This window comes from Pituophis catenifer, unplaced genomic scaffold, assembly GCF_029215685.1.
Source record: "Pituophis catenifer annectens isolate HBS135680 unplaced genomic scaffold, rPitCat1.0.hap2 SCAF_6, whole genome shotgun sequence".
NCBI classification, from domain to species: domain Eukaryota; kingdom Metazoa; phylum Chordata; class Lepidosauria; order Squamata; family Colubridae; genus Pituophis; species Pituophis catenifer.
The window spans coordinates 33,756,554-33,774,181 of NW_027256886.1; the positions used below are offsets into that span (position 1 = coordinate 33,756,554).

The 17,628-nt window shown below is 37.9% G+C and overlaps 1 protein-coding gene across 1 annotated transcript in view; it reads left to right on the forward strand.

The window, feature by feature from the left end:
* The window catches only part of COPB2 (COPI coat complex subunit beta 2), a 22,668-nt gene continuing 5,040 nt past the window's right edge, over nucleotides 1-17,628 (forward strand). Inside the window, exons 1-17 of the mRNA XM_070944866.1 lie at nucleotides 1-87; nucleotides 1,706-1,843; nucleotides 2,239-2,325; nucleotides 7,303-7,429; nucleotides 8,510-8,658; nucleotides 9,725-9,871; nucleotides 10,188-10,287; nucleotides 10,559-10,701; nucleotides 10,889-11,088; nucleotides 11,660-11,770; nucleotides 12,113-12,201; nucleotides 12,296-12,402; nucleotides 12,887-13,030; nucleotides 13,406-13,536; nucleotides 14,169-14,376; nucleotides 15,564-15,674; nucleotides 16,497-16,711. Of these exons, the coding sequence (XP_070800967.1) occupies nucleotides 85-87; nucleotides 1,706-1,843; nucleotides 2,239-2,325; nucleotides 7,303-7,429; nucleotides 8,510-8,658; nucleotides 9,725-9,871; nucleotides 10,188-10,287; nucleotides 10,559-10,701; nucleotides 10,889-11,088; nucleotides 11,660-11,770; nucleotides 12,113-12,201; nucleotides 12,296-12,402; nucleotides 12,887-13,030; nucleotides 13,406-13,536; nucleotides 14,169-14,376; nucleotides 15,564-15,674; nucleotides 16,497-16,711 (2,210 nt within the window). The 5' untranslated portion in view covers nucleotides 1-84. The remainder of the gene's footprint in view (nucleotides 88-1,705; nucleotides 1,844-2,238; nucleotides 2,326-7,302; nucleotides 7,430-8,509; nucleotides 8,659-9,724; nucleotides 9,872-10,187; nucleotides 10,288-10,558; nucleotides 10,702-10,888; nucleotides 11,089-11,659; nucleotides 11,771-12,112; nucleotides 12,202-12,295; nucleotides 12,403-12,886; nucleotides 13,031-13,405; nucleotides 13,537-14,168; nucleotides 14,377-15,563; nucleotides 15,675-16,496; nucleotides 16,712-17,628) is intronic.

The following is a 17,628-nucleotide window of genomic DNA, read 5'->3' on the forward strand; positions in this document are numbered from 1 at the left end:
CGGAAACTCCACGTCGGTGAATTGAGCTGGGAGCGAACCTCGGCAAATTGGGTGGCCTGAGCAGCCGACGCGGGAGCCAGCGCTATGGTAAGGTGGGGCCGGTTGAGAGTCTCAGAAACAAGAGTTTTAGTGGAGGCTTCCATATAAATAGTAGGCCGAGGAACGTGGCTAGATCGAACAAGGGTCGGGTCAAGAATACGTGTGGAAGAGACTTGGTTTGTTTGCTTCCACCTCCATTCGTGCAAGAGCCGCAGCGTTGCTCTTTCAAGCAGCTGTTTGCGTAGGTTAAACGATAGAAGCTCGGCGTGTTAGTGAGCCTTGCAATAAGCAGAAATCCAGCCGTGACTCTAGGCGAGATATACGGATATACGGCGAGAGCAAACCCCTATTTGATGATTTCTTTGCAAAATCTGTTTTCCGTCGGAAAATGATCGGGAGAGGAAAACTTATTGAGTCTGAGCTTGATTTCATTTATTTCTGGCAATTTGCCTTTGCAAGAGATGCTGCTGAATCAAAAGAGCCCCGCATGGGTTCATACGACTTGAAAATTTTCGGTTCTCTTTGTTAGAATTGACATCTATGATCTGAAGAGGGTTTAACTGCTAGGCATGACCTACCTCCTAGGACCTAGGTCAATTATTGTCAGTTACTTTACCTGGGACTTAGCTCATTATCTGCTCCAAATGTTGCTGGGAAAAGGACAGGCTTTGAAGTACATGCTCTGTTATGATATATGAACATTCAACAATGCTGCAATTGTTGCTTTCATTCATGCCCTTTTCAGACTGGGTAACTGAGCCTAACCGGACAGTCACTATTGGCAGAAAAGAGATTTTTCTGTTTCTGTGTGTTTCCATCTAATGGCCATCCAGATTTTCTCAGTATGGATAATAATTGCCTTAATGTAGACATATTAAATTAGGACTAATTTATGGCGGCCCATAGCTATGGCAGCCCATAGCTATGGCAGCCCATAGCTAACCCATGGGTTAGGTGATTGGTAAAAGTTTCATGATTCTTGTAGTGATTCTCCTTTACTTGTTCAAAACTAAATCTGCATTTCCAGAGTTTTAGAGAGAGAAATGCATATGCTTAAATGCATTTTTGAACAGATGGGAGTTGTTTTATCACTGAGCAGAATAACACTGCTAGTTTTTTTAACTGACATATTGTCATGACTTGATCCAGTACCATCAACTCTGATTATTTCAACCTTATCAGAGTGTTCCTTTTTTGATTATTGTATTTCATTTTCAGACATGAGTGAAGGACTAGAAATCTGGAACATAAAAGCATAAAATGTTCATGCTTTGCCAGTGACCTTTGTTTTCTCCTAATTTTCTCTTAACAGTTGCATTAAAGAGGCATCGCATTTTTAAAAAATTATATTGAAGCTTTTGCTTTCATTGTGGTTTTAGTTTTCACAAATTAGAGGCCTCTTGTTCTATTTGTACAATTGCATTCCTGCCCATTTCTAGGAGGTGCCCCAAACTATTTTATTAATATCAGTACTGTGATTGTTTTTTATTGCCATAAATCTTACTTTGATTAATCTACATAGATACTGTGCTCTTTTTACATAATCATGAATGTTTTTGTGAAGTCAGTGACAGTATTTGCTTGCTTGCTAGTTTTGCTTTATGGTCTGGGGTTACATAGATACTGTTTTTGTTTGAAATAGCCTAATAAATCTTCCTCTGTTTAGCCTCTCCGACTTGATATAAAGCGGAAACTAACAGCTCGATCTGACCGAGTGAAGAGTGTGGACTTGCATCCCACAGAACCATGGATGCTGGCTAGCCTTTACAATGGCAGTGTTTGTGTTTGGAACCATGAAACACAAGTAAGCCTGATATTAAATATAGTTGGTAACCCTTGTGAAAAGATAATTGTTATTATAGAGATAGATTTATGCAAAAAATAATATTCTTGTGTATGTTTTTTAAAAAAATCAGTTTATACATTTTTTAAATTAACTCTCATGTCTTCCCATTAAAGGTTACACTTATGGTATTAGTATTTTTTCTCCTCTCTGGACGTATCCAGGAAATTTTGAATTATTTATTATTTCACACACACACACACACACACACACACACACACACACCAAATATGTAGTATTAGAACAAAATTATTAGAAATGTTTAGCTCTAGCCTTAGAATGCTATAATTTACATGACGAGTAACCCTTTGAAAAATCTGTTTGCATGAAAATAATTAACACTATTTTATTTTCAGACACTGGTGAAGACTTTTGAAGTATGTGACTTACCTGTCAGAGCAGCTAAATTTGTGGCAAGAAAGAACTGGGTTGTTACAGGAGCTGTAAGTTGTTCCTTTGTGTCATATATATTTCTGAAACTACTGAGATATACTATAGTTTACTTAAATTAGCGATCCTGAAGTTCAAATTTAACTGTGATAACTTTTTCTGTAAACTGCAAACTTTATTTTTGCAGTTTAACAATTAAAATATATGCCCCATGTTAGTATGGAAATTTAGGCTTCTTAGTTTGCCTGCATGCTGGATTTTCCCCAAATTAACTGTTGCCCAGGGTTTTTTTTCTAATATCAGGATGAGAATGGCTTTGACAATCTATATCTAGTGAAGCCCGCAATGTCGACTGACGGCCCCCAGGGGGAGAGCCTTTTCTGTGGGGGCACCTACCATCTGGAACGGGCTTCCCCCGGAGTTACGAAACATCCAAGACTTACGCATTTTCCGCCGAGCCCTGAAAACATTTCTATTCCAACAAGCTGGTCTGGCCTAACTCTCCCTTTTTAATTGGCTTTTAAACTGTCTTTTAAATTGGGTTTTAAACCTCTTTAGATAAATTTGGATGTTTTTTAATCTTTGAGCCTAAATTACTTAATCTGTTTCTTAATAGTTTTTAACTTCTATATGTATTTGTATTTATTATGGCTGTTCACCGCCCTGAGTCCTTCGGGAGTAGGGCGGTATACAAATATGAAAAATAAATAAATAAATAAATAAATAATAAAGATAAAATGAAGTCCTTTTACATGTATTTTGTTTATAAAATATAGTGCAATATTTTTATTATTTCTAGTGTGTTAATAATTGCTGCTTACATACCTGGCTCCCTACCGCCTGGCAGCAGCCCTGCCTGAGCTACTCGACGTGTTAGCCACAGTGGCAGTTGAAACACCCAGGCTTATGGTCATGGGTGATTTCAACTTGCCGTCCATTGGTGAAACATCTGGGATGGCTCGGGAGTTCATGGCTTCCATGACGGCCATGGACCTGACCCAGTTAGTTCATGGCCCCACTCACGGGGGGGGGGCACACTCTGGACTTGATTTTTGTTTCTGGCCAGTGGTCGAGTGATCTTGTTATAGGGGATATAGACATGGAACCCTTGTCATGGTCAGATCACTCGCTCCTCCGCCTGGACCTTCGAACCGCTACACCCCACCGCAGGGAGGCGGAGCCAATAAGATGGGTCCGCCCAGGTGCCTGATGGATCCTGATAGGTTCCAGATGGAGCTTGGGCCATTTCCTGAGGATCTGGCACACGACTCAGCCGAGGACCTGGTGGCTGCCTGGGATCGGGCGGCTGGTGGGGCCTTGGATCGAGTCGTGCCTTTGCAGCCTCTGACCCAGTGCCGATCCCTCGCGGCTCCTTGGTTTACCGAGGAGTTGAGGGAGATGAACCGCCGGAAAAGACGCCTGGAGAGCGGTTGGAGGGCCAGTCTCGCTGAATCTGACCGAACACTGGTAAGATCGCATATTAAGACCTACCTAGTGGCGATAAAAGCGGCAAAGTTTAACAACTTTTCCTCTCTTATTGCGTCATCAGAGAATTGTCCGGCCACCCTGTTTAGGGTGACCCATTCCCTGCTTCACACGGGAGCGCGGGAGGACGCCCTGGAAGGCAGGGCGGAGGATTTCGGACAATATCTGTATGACAAAATCGCTCAGATCCAGGGGGAGTTGGACTCTGACTGGGTAGATTCGGGCAGGGTGACGAGAAATAGTCTTGAGAATGTTATATGGGAAGAATTTGACTCTGTGACCCCTGATGATGTGGTCAGGATTCTGGGGAGACTTAGTGCGGCCACATGTTTACTGGACCCGTGTCCCTCCTGGTTAGTACTGGCTTCCCGGGAGGTTACACGAGGCTGGCTCCAGGGAATTATTAACGCTTCGCTGAGTGAGGGTTACTTCCCCATGGCCTTGAAAGAGGCGGTGGTGAGGCTTCTCCAAGAAGCGTTCCCTGGATCCGGCAGTATTAGCCAACTATCGTCCTGTCTCCAACCTTCGCTTTGTGGCGAAGGTTGTTGAGAGTGTGGTCGCATGACAGTTTCCGCAGTACCTGGAGGAAACGTCTTATCTAGATCCGTTCCAGTCGGGTTTCAGGCCCGGGCACAGCACGGAAACGGCATTGGTCACGTTGGTAGATGATCTCTGGAGGCCTCGGGACAGAGGTTGCTCCTCTGTTCTGGCCCTGTTAGACCTCTCAGTGGCTTTTGATACCATCGACCATGGTATCATGCTGCACCGGTTGGAAGAGTTGGGGATGGGGGGCACCATGCTACGGTGGTTCTCCTCCTTTCTCTCCGACCGGTCCCAGTTTGTGTTGGCAGGGGGGCAGAGGTCAACCTCGAGACCTCTCATATGTGGAGTGCCTCAGGGGTCGATTCTCTCGCCCCTTCTGTTCAACATTTATGTAAAGCCGCTGGGCAAGATCATCCGTGGTTTTGGGATGAAGTACCACCAGTACGCTGATGACACCCAGCTGTACATCTCTACCCCTGGCCACCCCAACGATGCCCTTGAAGTAATGTCCCGGTGCCTGGAGGCTGTGCGGATCTGGATGGGGAGAAACCGGCTCAAACTCAACCCTTCCAAGGCTGAGTGGCTGTGGTTCCCGGCATCCCGATATAGTCAGATGACTCCATCTCTTACTATTGGGGGCGAGTCTTTGGCCCCCTTGGAGAGGGCCCGCAATCTGGGTGTCCTGGATACGCAGCTGTCCTTGGAGGAACATCTGACGGCTGTGGCCAGGGGGACTTTTTGTCAGGTCCGCCTGATACGCCAGTTGCGGCCTTTCTTGATCGGGATGTCCTGCGCACAGTCACTCATGCCTTTATCACATCTCGCCTGGACTACTGCAACGCTCTCTACATGGGGCTCCCCTTGAGGGGCACCCAGAGGCTCCCAACTGGTCCAGAATGCGGCCGCGCGGGTAGTTACGGGAGCTGCATGGCGCTCCCATACAACACTTCTCCTGCATGAGCAGCACTGGCTCCCAGTGGTCTTCCAGGTGCGCTTCAAGGTGTTGGTTACCACCTTTAAAGCGCTCCATGGCATAGGACCTAGATATCTTCGAGACTGCCTGCTGCTACCGACGGCCTCCCATCAACCTGTGCGCTCCCACAGAGAGAGCCTCCTCAGGGTGCCATCAGCCAAACAATGTAGGCTGGTGACCCCCAGGGGGAGGGCCTTCTCTGTGGGGGCACCCACCCTCTGGAACCAACTGCCCCCAGAGATAAGGAGAATCCAAAACCTCGGTGCCTTCCGCCGTGCCCTTAAAACCTTCTTTTTTCAGCAAGCCGGGCTGGCTTAACTTTTTTTCTTAATTTTTTAAATGTTTTAAATGGGTTTGTTATTGTTCTTAAATTACGGGGCCAAATTTATATATATTATTTTAATTCTATTTTAATGTTTATAATTTATGTTTTTATTCGTCTGTACACCGCCCTGAGTCCTCAGGGAGAAGGGCGGTATATAAATTAGATATAAAATAAAATAAAAATAAAAATAAAATACCCTGAAAAAGGGAAAAATAGAAAAGGCAAATAAAATCATACTGATTATAGTGTAATAAGTAATTTGGTTAGATTTTTAAGCATGTCATTATAAAACTTGGTCACATAATAGTATTTGAACTTTCTATGATATTGATGGAGATCAATTCATGAACAGAAAACAATGTAAAAAAGAATAATACAATCAAATATCAGACATTTGCAAAGAAAAGTACATATTCCTAATCTCTAAATTCATCACAACATTTCTCATATTTTTATTCCTAAAACAGTCAAGAGTCTTATTTTCTGTTTGGGGTTAAATGCTTCATTAAACATTTCATTATTTAGTCATTCATCAAATATATATAGCTGTCCATCTCACAAAAAAGTGATTCTGGGTGGCGTACAACAATCTAGTAAATCAATTGTCATGCATGCTTTACTTTTGTTATATTTCACTGATCATATTAGCAATCAACATGCAATTCCATATTTACTGAGAAATCCCTTCATTCAAAAGTTTTCATTTTACCATACCCTCTTAATGTGTTGTATGCTTTTTTTAAAATTCTAGCCTATTGAAAACCTGGCTTTTTGTGCCTGGCCCGGAATTTATGTTTTATTATTTGGGCTTATTTTTGTTCTGTTTATTTATCTGTTTATTAGAGTATTTTAGATGGTCTGTCTGTCTGATTTGACATTTTTATGGGGGTGCAATGGTTCAACAGTTAAAGACACTGAGCTTGTAAACTGGAAAGCTGACAGCCTAGTTCGAGACCTGAGTATCGCGCAATGGGGTGAGCTCCCGTTGCTCCTGCCCATCTAGGAGTTCAAAAGCATGCAAATGCAAGTAGATAAATAGGTACAACTTTGGTAGGAAGTTATCAGCATTCAGTGTATCTTGGCTTGGTATAGTCATGTTGGCCACATGACCACAGAAAGGATCTTTAGACAATACTGGCTCCCTTGGCTAAGAAACGGAGATGAGCACCGCCACCAGAATCGGTTACGACTGGACAGGGGAAACTTTTATCTTTACCTTTATGTTTTTTTAAATAAGTCTGGATTCTGCTCAATTTGTTATCTGCCCATTGGAATTGGGCAGCTAAAAAAATCAAATAAAATTATTTTTTCAGTATTTCAGTGAGCATGCTTTTTTATATGTTACATTTCAGATTTTGCTACACACAACATTCAGGTTTCATAATATTTTTTCTACATTACAATATCTTTCACATCTCCTCTTAATGCGCACATTTCATTCACTCTTATCAATTTTATCATTTTTTTACATAAATCTTTTGCTAACTACAGTAACTGTATTCCATTTCTTTCACTCCTCTCATTTCCTTCAATTTCCATTTTCTCCCAAATTCCACTCTTGATACAACTGCAGTAATATGGTCTTTTCTACATTTAGAACATTTCATCATCCTTGTATTCTGCACTCATTTTCTCAGTTGTTTATCATAACAGTTCAATCAGTGATGCTTTTACTTATTCCTTTGATTTTTACTCCCCCCACAGGATGATATGCAAATTAAAGTTTTCAACTATAATACTTTGGAAAGGGTACATATGTTTGAAGCACACTCAGATTATATTCGCTGCATTGCTGTGCATCCTACGCAGCCTTTCATTCTAACTAGCAGTGGTAAGTATATCAATACTTTCTTGGCAGCTTTCTTTTCATTCCCTGAGCTCAAAACCTCTTTTTCTGAAGGTGGAAGCCAGGGTGGATTTAAGTCATGATTTAAATCACTAGTAAAAAGGCTTGATTTAAATCAACTTGATTTAAATCATGATTTTTAAAGAGCAACTGTCATCTCTGTCCCTCAGCAGCTCCTTCTCTGACCCGCTGTTAACTCACTGGCAGTCCCAATATTGCAGAATATACAGCCTCATACTATATAACTAAGCTCCATTTCATAATGAGTGAACTAAATTATTAATTTATCTTAAATAGTAAACTATCTTTAGATTTTCACCCTAAAAGCATTTTATTAAAATAAATTTGATAAAGATCAAAAAAATCCAATTTAAATTTTTAAAATCCAATTTTTTTATTTTAAATTGATTTTTATCCACCCTGGTTGAAGTACTTTTTTGTAATGGAATAACTCAATACTTGTTAGGTAATGATTCTACCTAACTTGTTGGGTTGGCAATATATAAAACATCAATATAGCTTTAAGACCACTGTATTGCTGTATTGCATCGTACTGTGTCCTGATTGGTTAGCTCTGTAGCCAATGTCCTTAAAAGGGAGCTAGAAACCTGATTTGTTTCTCTTTGCTTCTTTTTGCTGATATCTTTGCTTTTTGCTGTGTTTGCTACTGTTTGCAACTGAGTTTGCAACTCAGTGTATCTGTGTGTTGGCTGTATTATTTCCTAACTACTCTCAATCGCTTTTCATGTGCATACCCTTGCTACTCAAGGGTTGTTCTGCGAATTCCTCAACAATACCATTCAATCAAAACTACAGAATGCCAGTATTTATAGTTGGATGCTTGATGTGTTGTCTAGGTTTTATCTTTTTTTGTCAAGTAGATTTTATAAATTTATTTCTAAATTTCAAGACTATTTGACTATTGCAAGGTAGTTAAACATGTATATATGCTGTTTAATTCCTAAGTTAAATTTTTCATTGTAATAAAAATGTGGAATTTTTGTGAAGCGGGTAATAGTAGTGATAGAAAAAATTGCAATGGCTTATGTTCTTTCTCTCCTGTAGATGACATGCTTATTAAACTATGGGATTGGGATAAAAAATGGGCCTGTTCTCAAGTGTTTGAAGGGCATACTCATTATGTAATGCAGATTGTCATAAATCCCAAGGACAATAACCAGTTTGCTAGTACGTCTCTGGATAGAACAATCAAGGTATAATATATGCATAAAGAATTTATTTTTGGAAATAGTAACTACTATTACTGTTACTTGGAAAGTCAAAATTATTGATTTAAAATAAAATAATTTCATCACTTTGTATTTATTTATTTATTTATTTATTTATTTATTTATTTATTTATTTATTTATTGGTTCAATTTATATGCTGTCCTTTTCCGGAGACTCAGGGCGCCTTACAATGCGTTAAGCAATAGCCTTCATACTTTTGTATATACCTGCTTAGTAGGGCTTTCGCCCCCCCCCCCCCCACACACACACAAGCTGGTGTTCTTTTTTTTTTATACAAAGTCAGCTTATTGCCCCCACAATCCGGATCCTCATTTTACCTACCTCGAAAGGATGGAAGGCTGAATCAACCTTGAGCCTGGTGAGATTCGAACTTGCAGTCATTGCAGGCAGCTGGTGTTACTTAACAGTACTTTAATCTGCTGCGCCACCAAGGCTCTTTCTTGTAAATGCTTAACTACTTCTATAGCAGCACTGACAACTTCCAGGTACCTAGTTAAACTAATATATATATTGTTTATGATATTTGGTTATGAATTTACAGAAGTTGATTATCAATAATACAAGTGCACTTGGTTACTTTTAAGTATATTTGGTGTATTAAAACATTACATTGGAGTGCAGTTTTTGCTTTAATTAGCTATTGCTTGAGGGTTCGAGGTATGGATTGTGGAGATTCAATATGAATGCTAAGATCAGCTTGTCACGATGCAGAAAGTGTTTGACAGACTAAAGAAAAAGTTTTTATGTGTATTCCTTTTGATTAAGCTTGAAGTTGTTTCAGCAAGTTCATCATTTATTCAATTTCAGTGTTCATTTGGAAAACTGAACAAACTTCTAATATATTAAGATTTTAAATTCTTAGAATGATCTATTTTTCCTTTCTGATTTAATTTTACTTAAGAATTTGAGCAGAATATTATAAATTTAATGTAGCTGAAGGTTTCAGAATCACTTTGTATTTATTAACTTGTGGTGGTACATCTATGCCTACTGTTTTTTTAAGAATCTAATTTCATTTTTTTTGGGAAGGTGTGGCAGCTTGGCTCTTCTTCACCCAACTTTACTTTAGAAGGGCACGAGAAAGGTGTAAATAGTATTGATTACTACAGTGGAGGTGATAAGCCTTACCTAATTTCAGGAGCAGATGATCGTCTTGTTAAGATCTGGGATTACCAGGTATGAAATACCATATTATTTCTAAACTATTTGGGGATGATAGAAAATAGCTGTACATGCTGGGTTTTAACTGAAAACTGGATTTATGATTGTGTTTTGTTATTCAGGTGAAGATTGTTGTTGTTGGAGAATGCTAAACATGTTTCTAAAAACTCTCATTTTATCATTTAAGAGTCATTGAGAGTTGGACAATATATAAATTTTGTAAATTATTATTATTGCTATTATTTTACCAGTAAAATTGAATCTTGATGATCATCATGATGATTTAATGCAATTGAATCTTTTATCGGTTATTTTCATTATTTTCTCCTAGAATAAAACCTGTGTGCAAATTCTGGAAGGACATGCACAGAATGTTTCTTGTGTCAGTTTTCACCCTGAACTTCCTATTATCATCACTGGCTCTGAAGATGGTAATCTTCTATGAAATTACATGAAAATACATTTATGAAATTAATTTAATATTTTGTTTAAAGCATTATATTATTTACTCCACTCCCATATATTATAAGAGTAAAAAATAGAAATGCCTATCACAACCATATTGTACATTTTTTTGCTTTAAAATTATAAATTATTCAAATCCAGGTTTCATAGGAATATTCCTGATTTAATTTGTAAAGAAAACCTAATAATAAATCATGGTATAGGTTTATTTATGGTGTCTATTTTTTTTAAATACAGGAACTGTTCGCATCTGGCATTCAAGCACTTATCGTCTGGAAAGTACTTTGAATTATGGCATGGAACGCGTGTGGTGTGTTGCAAGCCTAAGAGGATCAAACAATGTGGCCCTTGGATATGATGAGGGTAGCATCATTGTCAAAGTATGTTTGCCTTAGAAAATCTATAATGATATACACCAGCTGAAGATTGCCTATTTTTCATAAGTGAGAAACAGACACTGGTTGAGATTTTTCTTACTTTTTGTAAATGTCATAGGTGTAAGCAAAGTGGTTTGGAGAAGGTATAGGATGTTTTATTCTATTTTCATTTTCATTTTCTTCTTCTTAGCTTGGTCGGGAAGAGCCAGCCATGTCAATGGATGCAAATGGAAAGATTATTTGGGCCAAGCATTCAGAAATTCAGCAAGCTAATCTCAAAGCAATGGGAGATACAGAAATTAAAGATGGGGAGAGGCTACCGCTTGCTGTGAAAGATATGGGCAGCTGTGAAATATATCCTCAAACTATTCAGCATAATCCGAATGGGCGGTAAGGTTCATTTTTCAGAAGGTTTCAGGGGAAAGGTTTGTCTTAAATTATATGCAGAGCTAAAGGCATTTTAGGAACATACTGTATGGAACTCTGTTACTCTGAATTACACCATCACTGCCAATCAGTTTTGTTGGCATTGATAAATAGTTTTCTGTAAAAAAAACCTTTTTTTCACAGTGCTATTTGAGTGTACCCAGGGCTTGGACCTTGCCGCTGTTGTTTATTTATATTTATATTTATATATACATATACATATATGTGTGTGTGTGTGTGTGTGTGTGTGTGTGTGTGTGTAGGTCTTTGGTTATTTGGATTTTCTCTCGCGTAAAATTGGAGGTGTCTTGGCTCCAATTTTATGCGGGAGAAAACCCGAATAACCAAAGACCTACATACAAACACCCGCGAAAACCTCAGAAAACAAATATATATACATATACATATACATATACATACATACATACATACATACATACATACATACATACATATATATATATTTCTAATACTTTTTTTGAGTCTTACAATTGGCAGCCATGTCTAATTCTTTTATTATGTTTATGTTTTTCAGATTTGTAGTAGTATGTGGGGATGGCGAATACATCATTTATACTGCTATGGCACTGAGAAACAAGAGCTTTGGCTCTGCTCAGGAGTTTGCATGGGCACATGATTCTTCTGAGTAAGTAAAGTAATCATAGTAAGAGTTTTGTATATTATGGAGCACACAAAGTAGCTCACTTAAAAAGTATAATGTGTAACTGAAAGAACTACTCTTTCTCAGATAAGTGTGAAACATCTGAAAAATGTTAAAAATAAACTCTAATATTTGAACATTTTAATAAAGGCTTGCATGGCTGGTGGTTTATATGTAATCCATGTCTCACTTATTTCACTTGAGCCCTGGAAAACATGAATAATGAAGTGTTTGAGCAAACCATAGGCATTCTGGGTACCTATTGTTGCCTACTTCTTATTATGTGCATTGCCATGTTGAAGTTATATTGAATTCTTTTATGTGCAGGTATGCAATCAGAGAAAGCAACAGCAGTGTCAAGATATTTAAAAACTTCAAAGAGAAGAAATCCTTTAAACCTGATTTTGGAGCAGAAGGCATGTTACGCACTTTAATACTTAGTATTCTATTTAGTCAGATGGAACAAACATTTTCTAGTAAGATACTAACTTCTATTTCTTTTTGGTACAGGTATATATGGTGGTTTCTTATTGGGTGTCCGATCTGTCAATGGCTTGGCATTTTATGACTGGGAAAATACAGAACTGGTACGCAGAATTGAAATACAACCCAAACATGTGAGTTGTTTTTTCACTTGACTCTCATTCATTATCTAAGAATCTCCTGATTTTTAGAACAGTGGTGAAAACCCATTTATTTGATGAAGCCATGGAGACTAGATTGTTATGAGTATCCCTCCAGGTGAATTGGTTTTATTTTAACGAATGTGATTCTTCGTTTTATATGCAATCATAATGCATGACATGTTTTTAAATTTTATTATTTACCAATCAGTTTTTAACCCCAGATTATATATTTGGGGAGCTGTGTAGCACTTAGAGTTGATTGTTTGAAATGAGTTATAAGTAAGTAAATAAATAAAGCTTAAATTTTTATAAAGCTAAACTGATACTAATTGTAACCCCTTTGAAGAAAATTTTTAAATTCAATAAATACAGTATTAGTACTTACTGAATTTTTTAATGTTTTTCTTCAAATGCAGAATATTCAGCTCAATATACTTACTTTTCACCGCCCATGGCTTCTGTTGTTTTGATTTAGATTTTTTGGTCTGACTCGGGTGAACTTGTCTGCATTGCTACAGAAGAATCATTCTTCATTCTGAAATACCTTTCTGAAAAAGTTGCAACCGCACAAGATACACATGAGGGAGTCACTGAAGATGGCATTGAAGATGCCTTTGAGGTATCTGTACAGTGGGATCTGATCTTTGGTCAATATATGTTAATAAATAAACAATAAGCTTGTAGTCTATTGTATTAGTATAGATGTACTTTCCTGATAAAATAAGTGAATGGGTATATCAATATACTTGTGAATTTTTGCTTCATAATAAGATATCAAACTATATATTCGGGTAGTGAATGTTCACCTTTTGCTTATTACGTCACTGTTTTAGTAAAATACTATTCAATTTGGCAAATTCATATTTTAAGAGCTCTTCATTTCAGAGCTCATGAAATCATGCATTTGCCAATATGGCTAAACTTCTGTTAATGACAACATTTTGCTGAATATATTGGGATATTACAAAGTGTAAAATCTTTACTCTTCCACTAGGTCCTTGGTGAAATTCAAGAGATTGTGAAAACAGGACTTTGGGTGGGAGATTGTTTTATTTATACAAGCTCTGTGAACAGACTAAACTACTATGTTGGAGGAGAAATTGTCACTATTGCACATTTGGACCGGTAAGCATTTTGTAGCTCCTAAGATATAGTTGTTGTTGATCTAAAATGATTCTGCCATTGTGCCTTCTATCCATTCTTAATGGACAGAAGTGGACATGCATATAGTGCTGTGCCAGAAATGGACAGGAATATAGTCCTTAGGGTACTGTACAGATTGGAATAACGTTGACAGGACTCCAGCACTCTAGTAAAAGTCTTGAAGGTGGGAAGAGTTGATAGTTATATGGTGGAGTCCTATTAGGACTCCAGTAAAGGTCCTGAGGATTCATAATCCTAACTCTTTATTGTTATGTAATCCATAAAACTAAATATTTTACACAATTTCTCAGCTTTATTCCTCAGTAACTATTTTTTAAGGAAAAAGAAGAATTCTGGATATTTATGATTACAGCACAGTTGCTTTTAATTGGTTGCTTCAGAAAAACCTTTCCACTATTGTCAGTGCCTATTTAGTATATTTTGATAATACCTTGTCGTATCTATTCATAATTGGAACAGGCTTGCTGATGCAATTTGCCTATTTACATTAGATAAATAACTGCTCTAATCTTTCTTATTTCTCAGACCCAACTATTTGAAACTTTACATCTGTGTTGAAACATACTTTCTTCTGTCTTTTTCTTTTTTTAAAGAACAATGTATTTATTGGGGTATATCCCCAAAGACAACAGACTTTACCTTGGTGACAAAGAATTAAATATAGTGAGTTATTCCTTACTAGTCTCAGTGCTAGAATATCAGACTGCAGTCATGAGGAGAGACTTCAGTATGGCTGACAAAGTTCTCCCTACAATTCCAAAGGAACAGAGGACCAGAGTTGCACACTTCCTTGAGAAGCAGGTAAAAACTTTTGCCCTTGTCATTCAATAACAACTACGCATCTAATATGTAGTGGAATTTTATGTTGTAAACAATCAGAGGTTTTGTTTAAAATTAAGATGTCCCAATATTCTTTGCTTTGGGGGGTAAGGAGCAATTATGAACTCAGAAAATATCAGATGTATTAATTACCAAGAAGAAAAACCATACTCCTACCAACACTGACAGGGCAAGCAAATGATGAAATGTCTGCAAGGAAACAGCCAAATGCAGAGAACACCAAGGATTCCACAGTGTATTAATAAGGCAACAGTGTTATCAGAAAGAACAGGATTTTCAACCCTTATTTGTAATACCTGGGTGTAAAATAGGTGTAATCAGGCACCTATTTTGAAAAGTGAGCTATACTTCGGCAATTTACAGTTGGAGTGTATCAATACCACCTTGATATGCTTGAGGCACCAAAAATTAAGAGGGGGAGGGGAAATAATAGGCAGCCTGTATTGCTTAGTCTTGTTTTAATATGTTAGCCCAGGGGTGTCAAACTCAATTTCAATGCGGGCCACATCAGGACCTTCGAGGGCCGGGTGGGAAATGCTGGCCATGGTGGGCGTGTCCAGGGTGGACATGGCATGGGGCCACACTTCTGCAGACATGGTTTTATAAACTTAAAAAAATAGGGAGGCAAACATTTCTGTGATTTTAGTTTTTTAATACTTACTTGATCTACTTGATCACCTTATGAGAGAGAGGCCAGATCAAGAAACTGACTCCATAGGAAGACTAGAACTATAAATTATTGACATAGGCTATAGTAGCAAAATCCTGCAAGCCTGAAAGGTAAAATGTTTTACTTTTCCTCCCTTTTATAACCTTCTGAGTCAAGGAAGGCCTCCTGGGCCACTCCGGAGGCCAAAACCGGTTGGGGAGGGGGGAACACCACCCATGCCCCATTTTTGCTAGCAGAGGCACCACAGGCCAGTCCTTTGCTTTTCCAGACCGGCCCCTGTGGGCCAGATATAAGTCTTGAGTTTCACACCCCTGTTCTAGCACTACACAGCTGCATATTTAGCAAAATGGAAATGATCAATTAACATTTAATACTTAAACATTTGAAACTATATAGCTATCGGGATAAAGCTTACTTTTCTATAGGATGTTAAGAAAATTACATCAGTAACAAGTTGCTGTTTTTAAAATGTATTTAGGGTTTCAAACAGCAAGCACTTGCCGTATCAACAGACCCTGAACATCGTTTTGAGCTTGCTCTTCAGCTTGGTGAGCTTAAGATTGCATATCAACTTTCATTGGAAGCAGAGGTATGTTGGTATCATCTTAAAAATATAGTAGAAGTACCCCATCCTCTGGAACACAATCCTCCACAATATTTGAATGGCCTAACTCCATTTGCTTTTTGGAAAGCAATGAAGAATCGGTCTCCAGAGTCATTGTATTTGTTTCCTCTGTGAGAAGATGTCTTAGAAGAGAACAGACTTCCTCAGAGTCTCAGTAATTTACTGTACATTTTTAATTTTGTTTTTATTCTTACTGCTGAACTGCTCAAAGTCGACCATAATTTTAACTGCATATAAGCCTAGTAACAGAATAAATGTTTATATGAATCAGCACCAGATCTGACTTGTGTAAAAGAAATAGAATTTTGAGTGCCTGGGAATAGAATGAATTCCAGCTATCTTTGTTCAAATCATTCCTGTCCAAATTATTGATAAATCATGAACAGTCAATTACACTATACTAAAGACACATTTTTCTGAATCATTTAAAAAGAACACATACTTATCTTGAAAAATTATGAATGATTCAGATGATTCTTCTGAGATGGGAAATGGTCATGCTTTTTAGCTAGCTCAAAATCTTCTTAAGTTCTTACTGAAAGTTCATGGTTTAGTGACCATAATATGAATGTTGAATTATCTGGGAGTAACTTTCTATAAATTAAACACATATTGCTCTTTGGAAAAGGCATATTCATAGCTTTGATATGATAATCAGTTGCATAATATTTTTCTTTAAGTAATATACAAAAGAGAAAGTGTAAAAAGCCCTAGAAGAACCCAGTGATCTTCAAAACCATTTAACATGTTTGATGCTCAAAAGATGAAAATATTTTGTTTTTATAGTCTGAGCAGAAGTGGAAGCAGCTAGCTGAACTTGCTATCAATAAGTGCCAGTTTGGCCTTGCCCAAGAATGTCTGCATCATGCACAAGACTATGGTGGCTTATTGCTTTTAGCCACAGCTTCAGGAAATACTAGTATGGTGAACAAGCTAGCTGAAGCAGCAGAAAAAGATGGCAAGAACAATGTAGCATTTATGAGCTACTTTCTGCAAGGAGAGTAAGTATCAAACATTCAGTCATATTCAGTAGCATTTCCAAAGTATCCTCAAAAAATAAATATGGTGTTTAGAAAATACACAAAAATCTCTCTCTATTCCTCTCTGACTATATCGCTGCAACCACCAGAGTCTTGTAGGTTCTCTAGGGAAAGGGTGAAAATGTTAAGACAGCTGTTTTCAGTGGCTGGCAATTGGGTGTTCTTCACATTAAAAGAGCTTCCTTTGGCACATGCGTAAAGGGACAACTCAGTCAATAAAAGACTGAAACAAGGTAACCCCATGACTATTTAAAGTTTGGGAAAACCTGACTCAAAAGTATTAATGTAACCATGTATTTGTCTTTCAACTTGGTCAGCATCTTTATTTATTTTTGTTTCTTTTGACCAATATTCTTCAATTTCTATGATTTCCAAATCTGGGTGGGTAGATTTTATACCCCAAGAACTACCTTTTGTTTAACTTTAGACTTTAACAGAATCTGATCTTTGCGAGGAGATCATTCCACAATATCAAAGATGCCACGGAGAAGCAGCAACTTCTAGGCTAGTGTTTCTTAAACGTTTTCTCTCAGGACCTCCTACCACTTTAAAAATTATGGAGGATCCTATGTTGTCCGGGTTATATTTACCATGTTAAAAATTAAATTGACACAGTTTCAAGTCATTTGAAGGTAATGTAATATTGAATTATTTTTTCTACATAGGCTGGCAGATTGTTTTAGTGGACCACTGAGAATCATGGGGAATGCCTAGAGTTCCTAGGCCCACATATTAAGAAACTCTGTTCTAGTCAATGCTCAGCTCTTCTCATTTCTTAGAAGTGTTAGACATGGAGTTTCTCTCTGCCCTGACCACTAATATTTAGATTATAGGTGCTGTGCTACAAGTATCAAAGTGCCAAAGCCTAAAGTACTTAA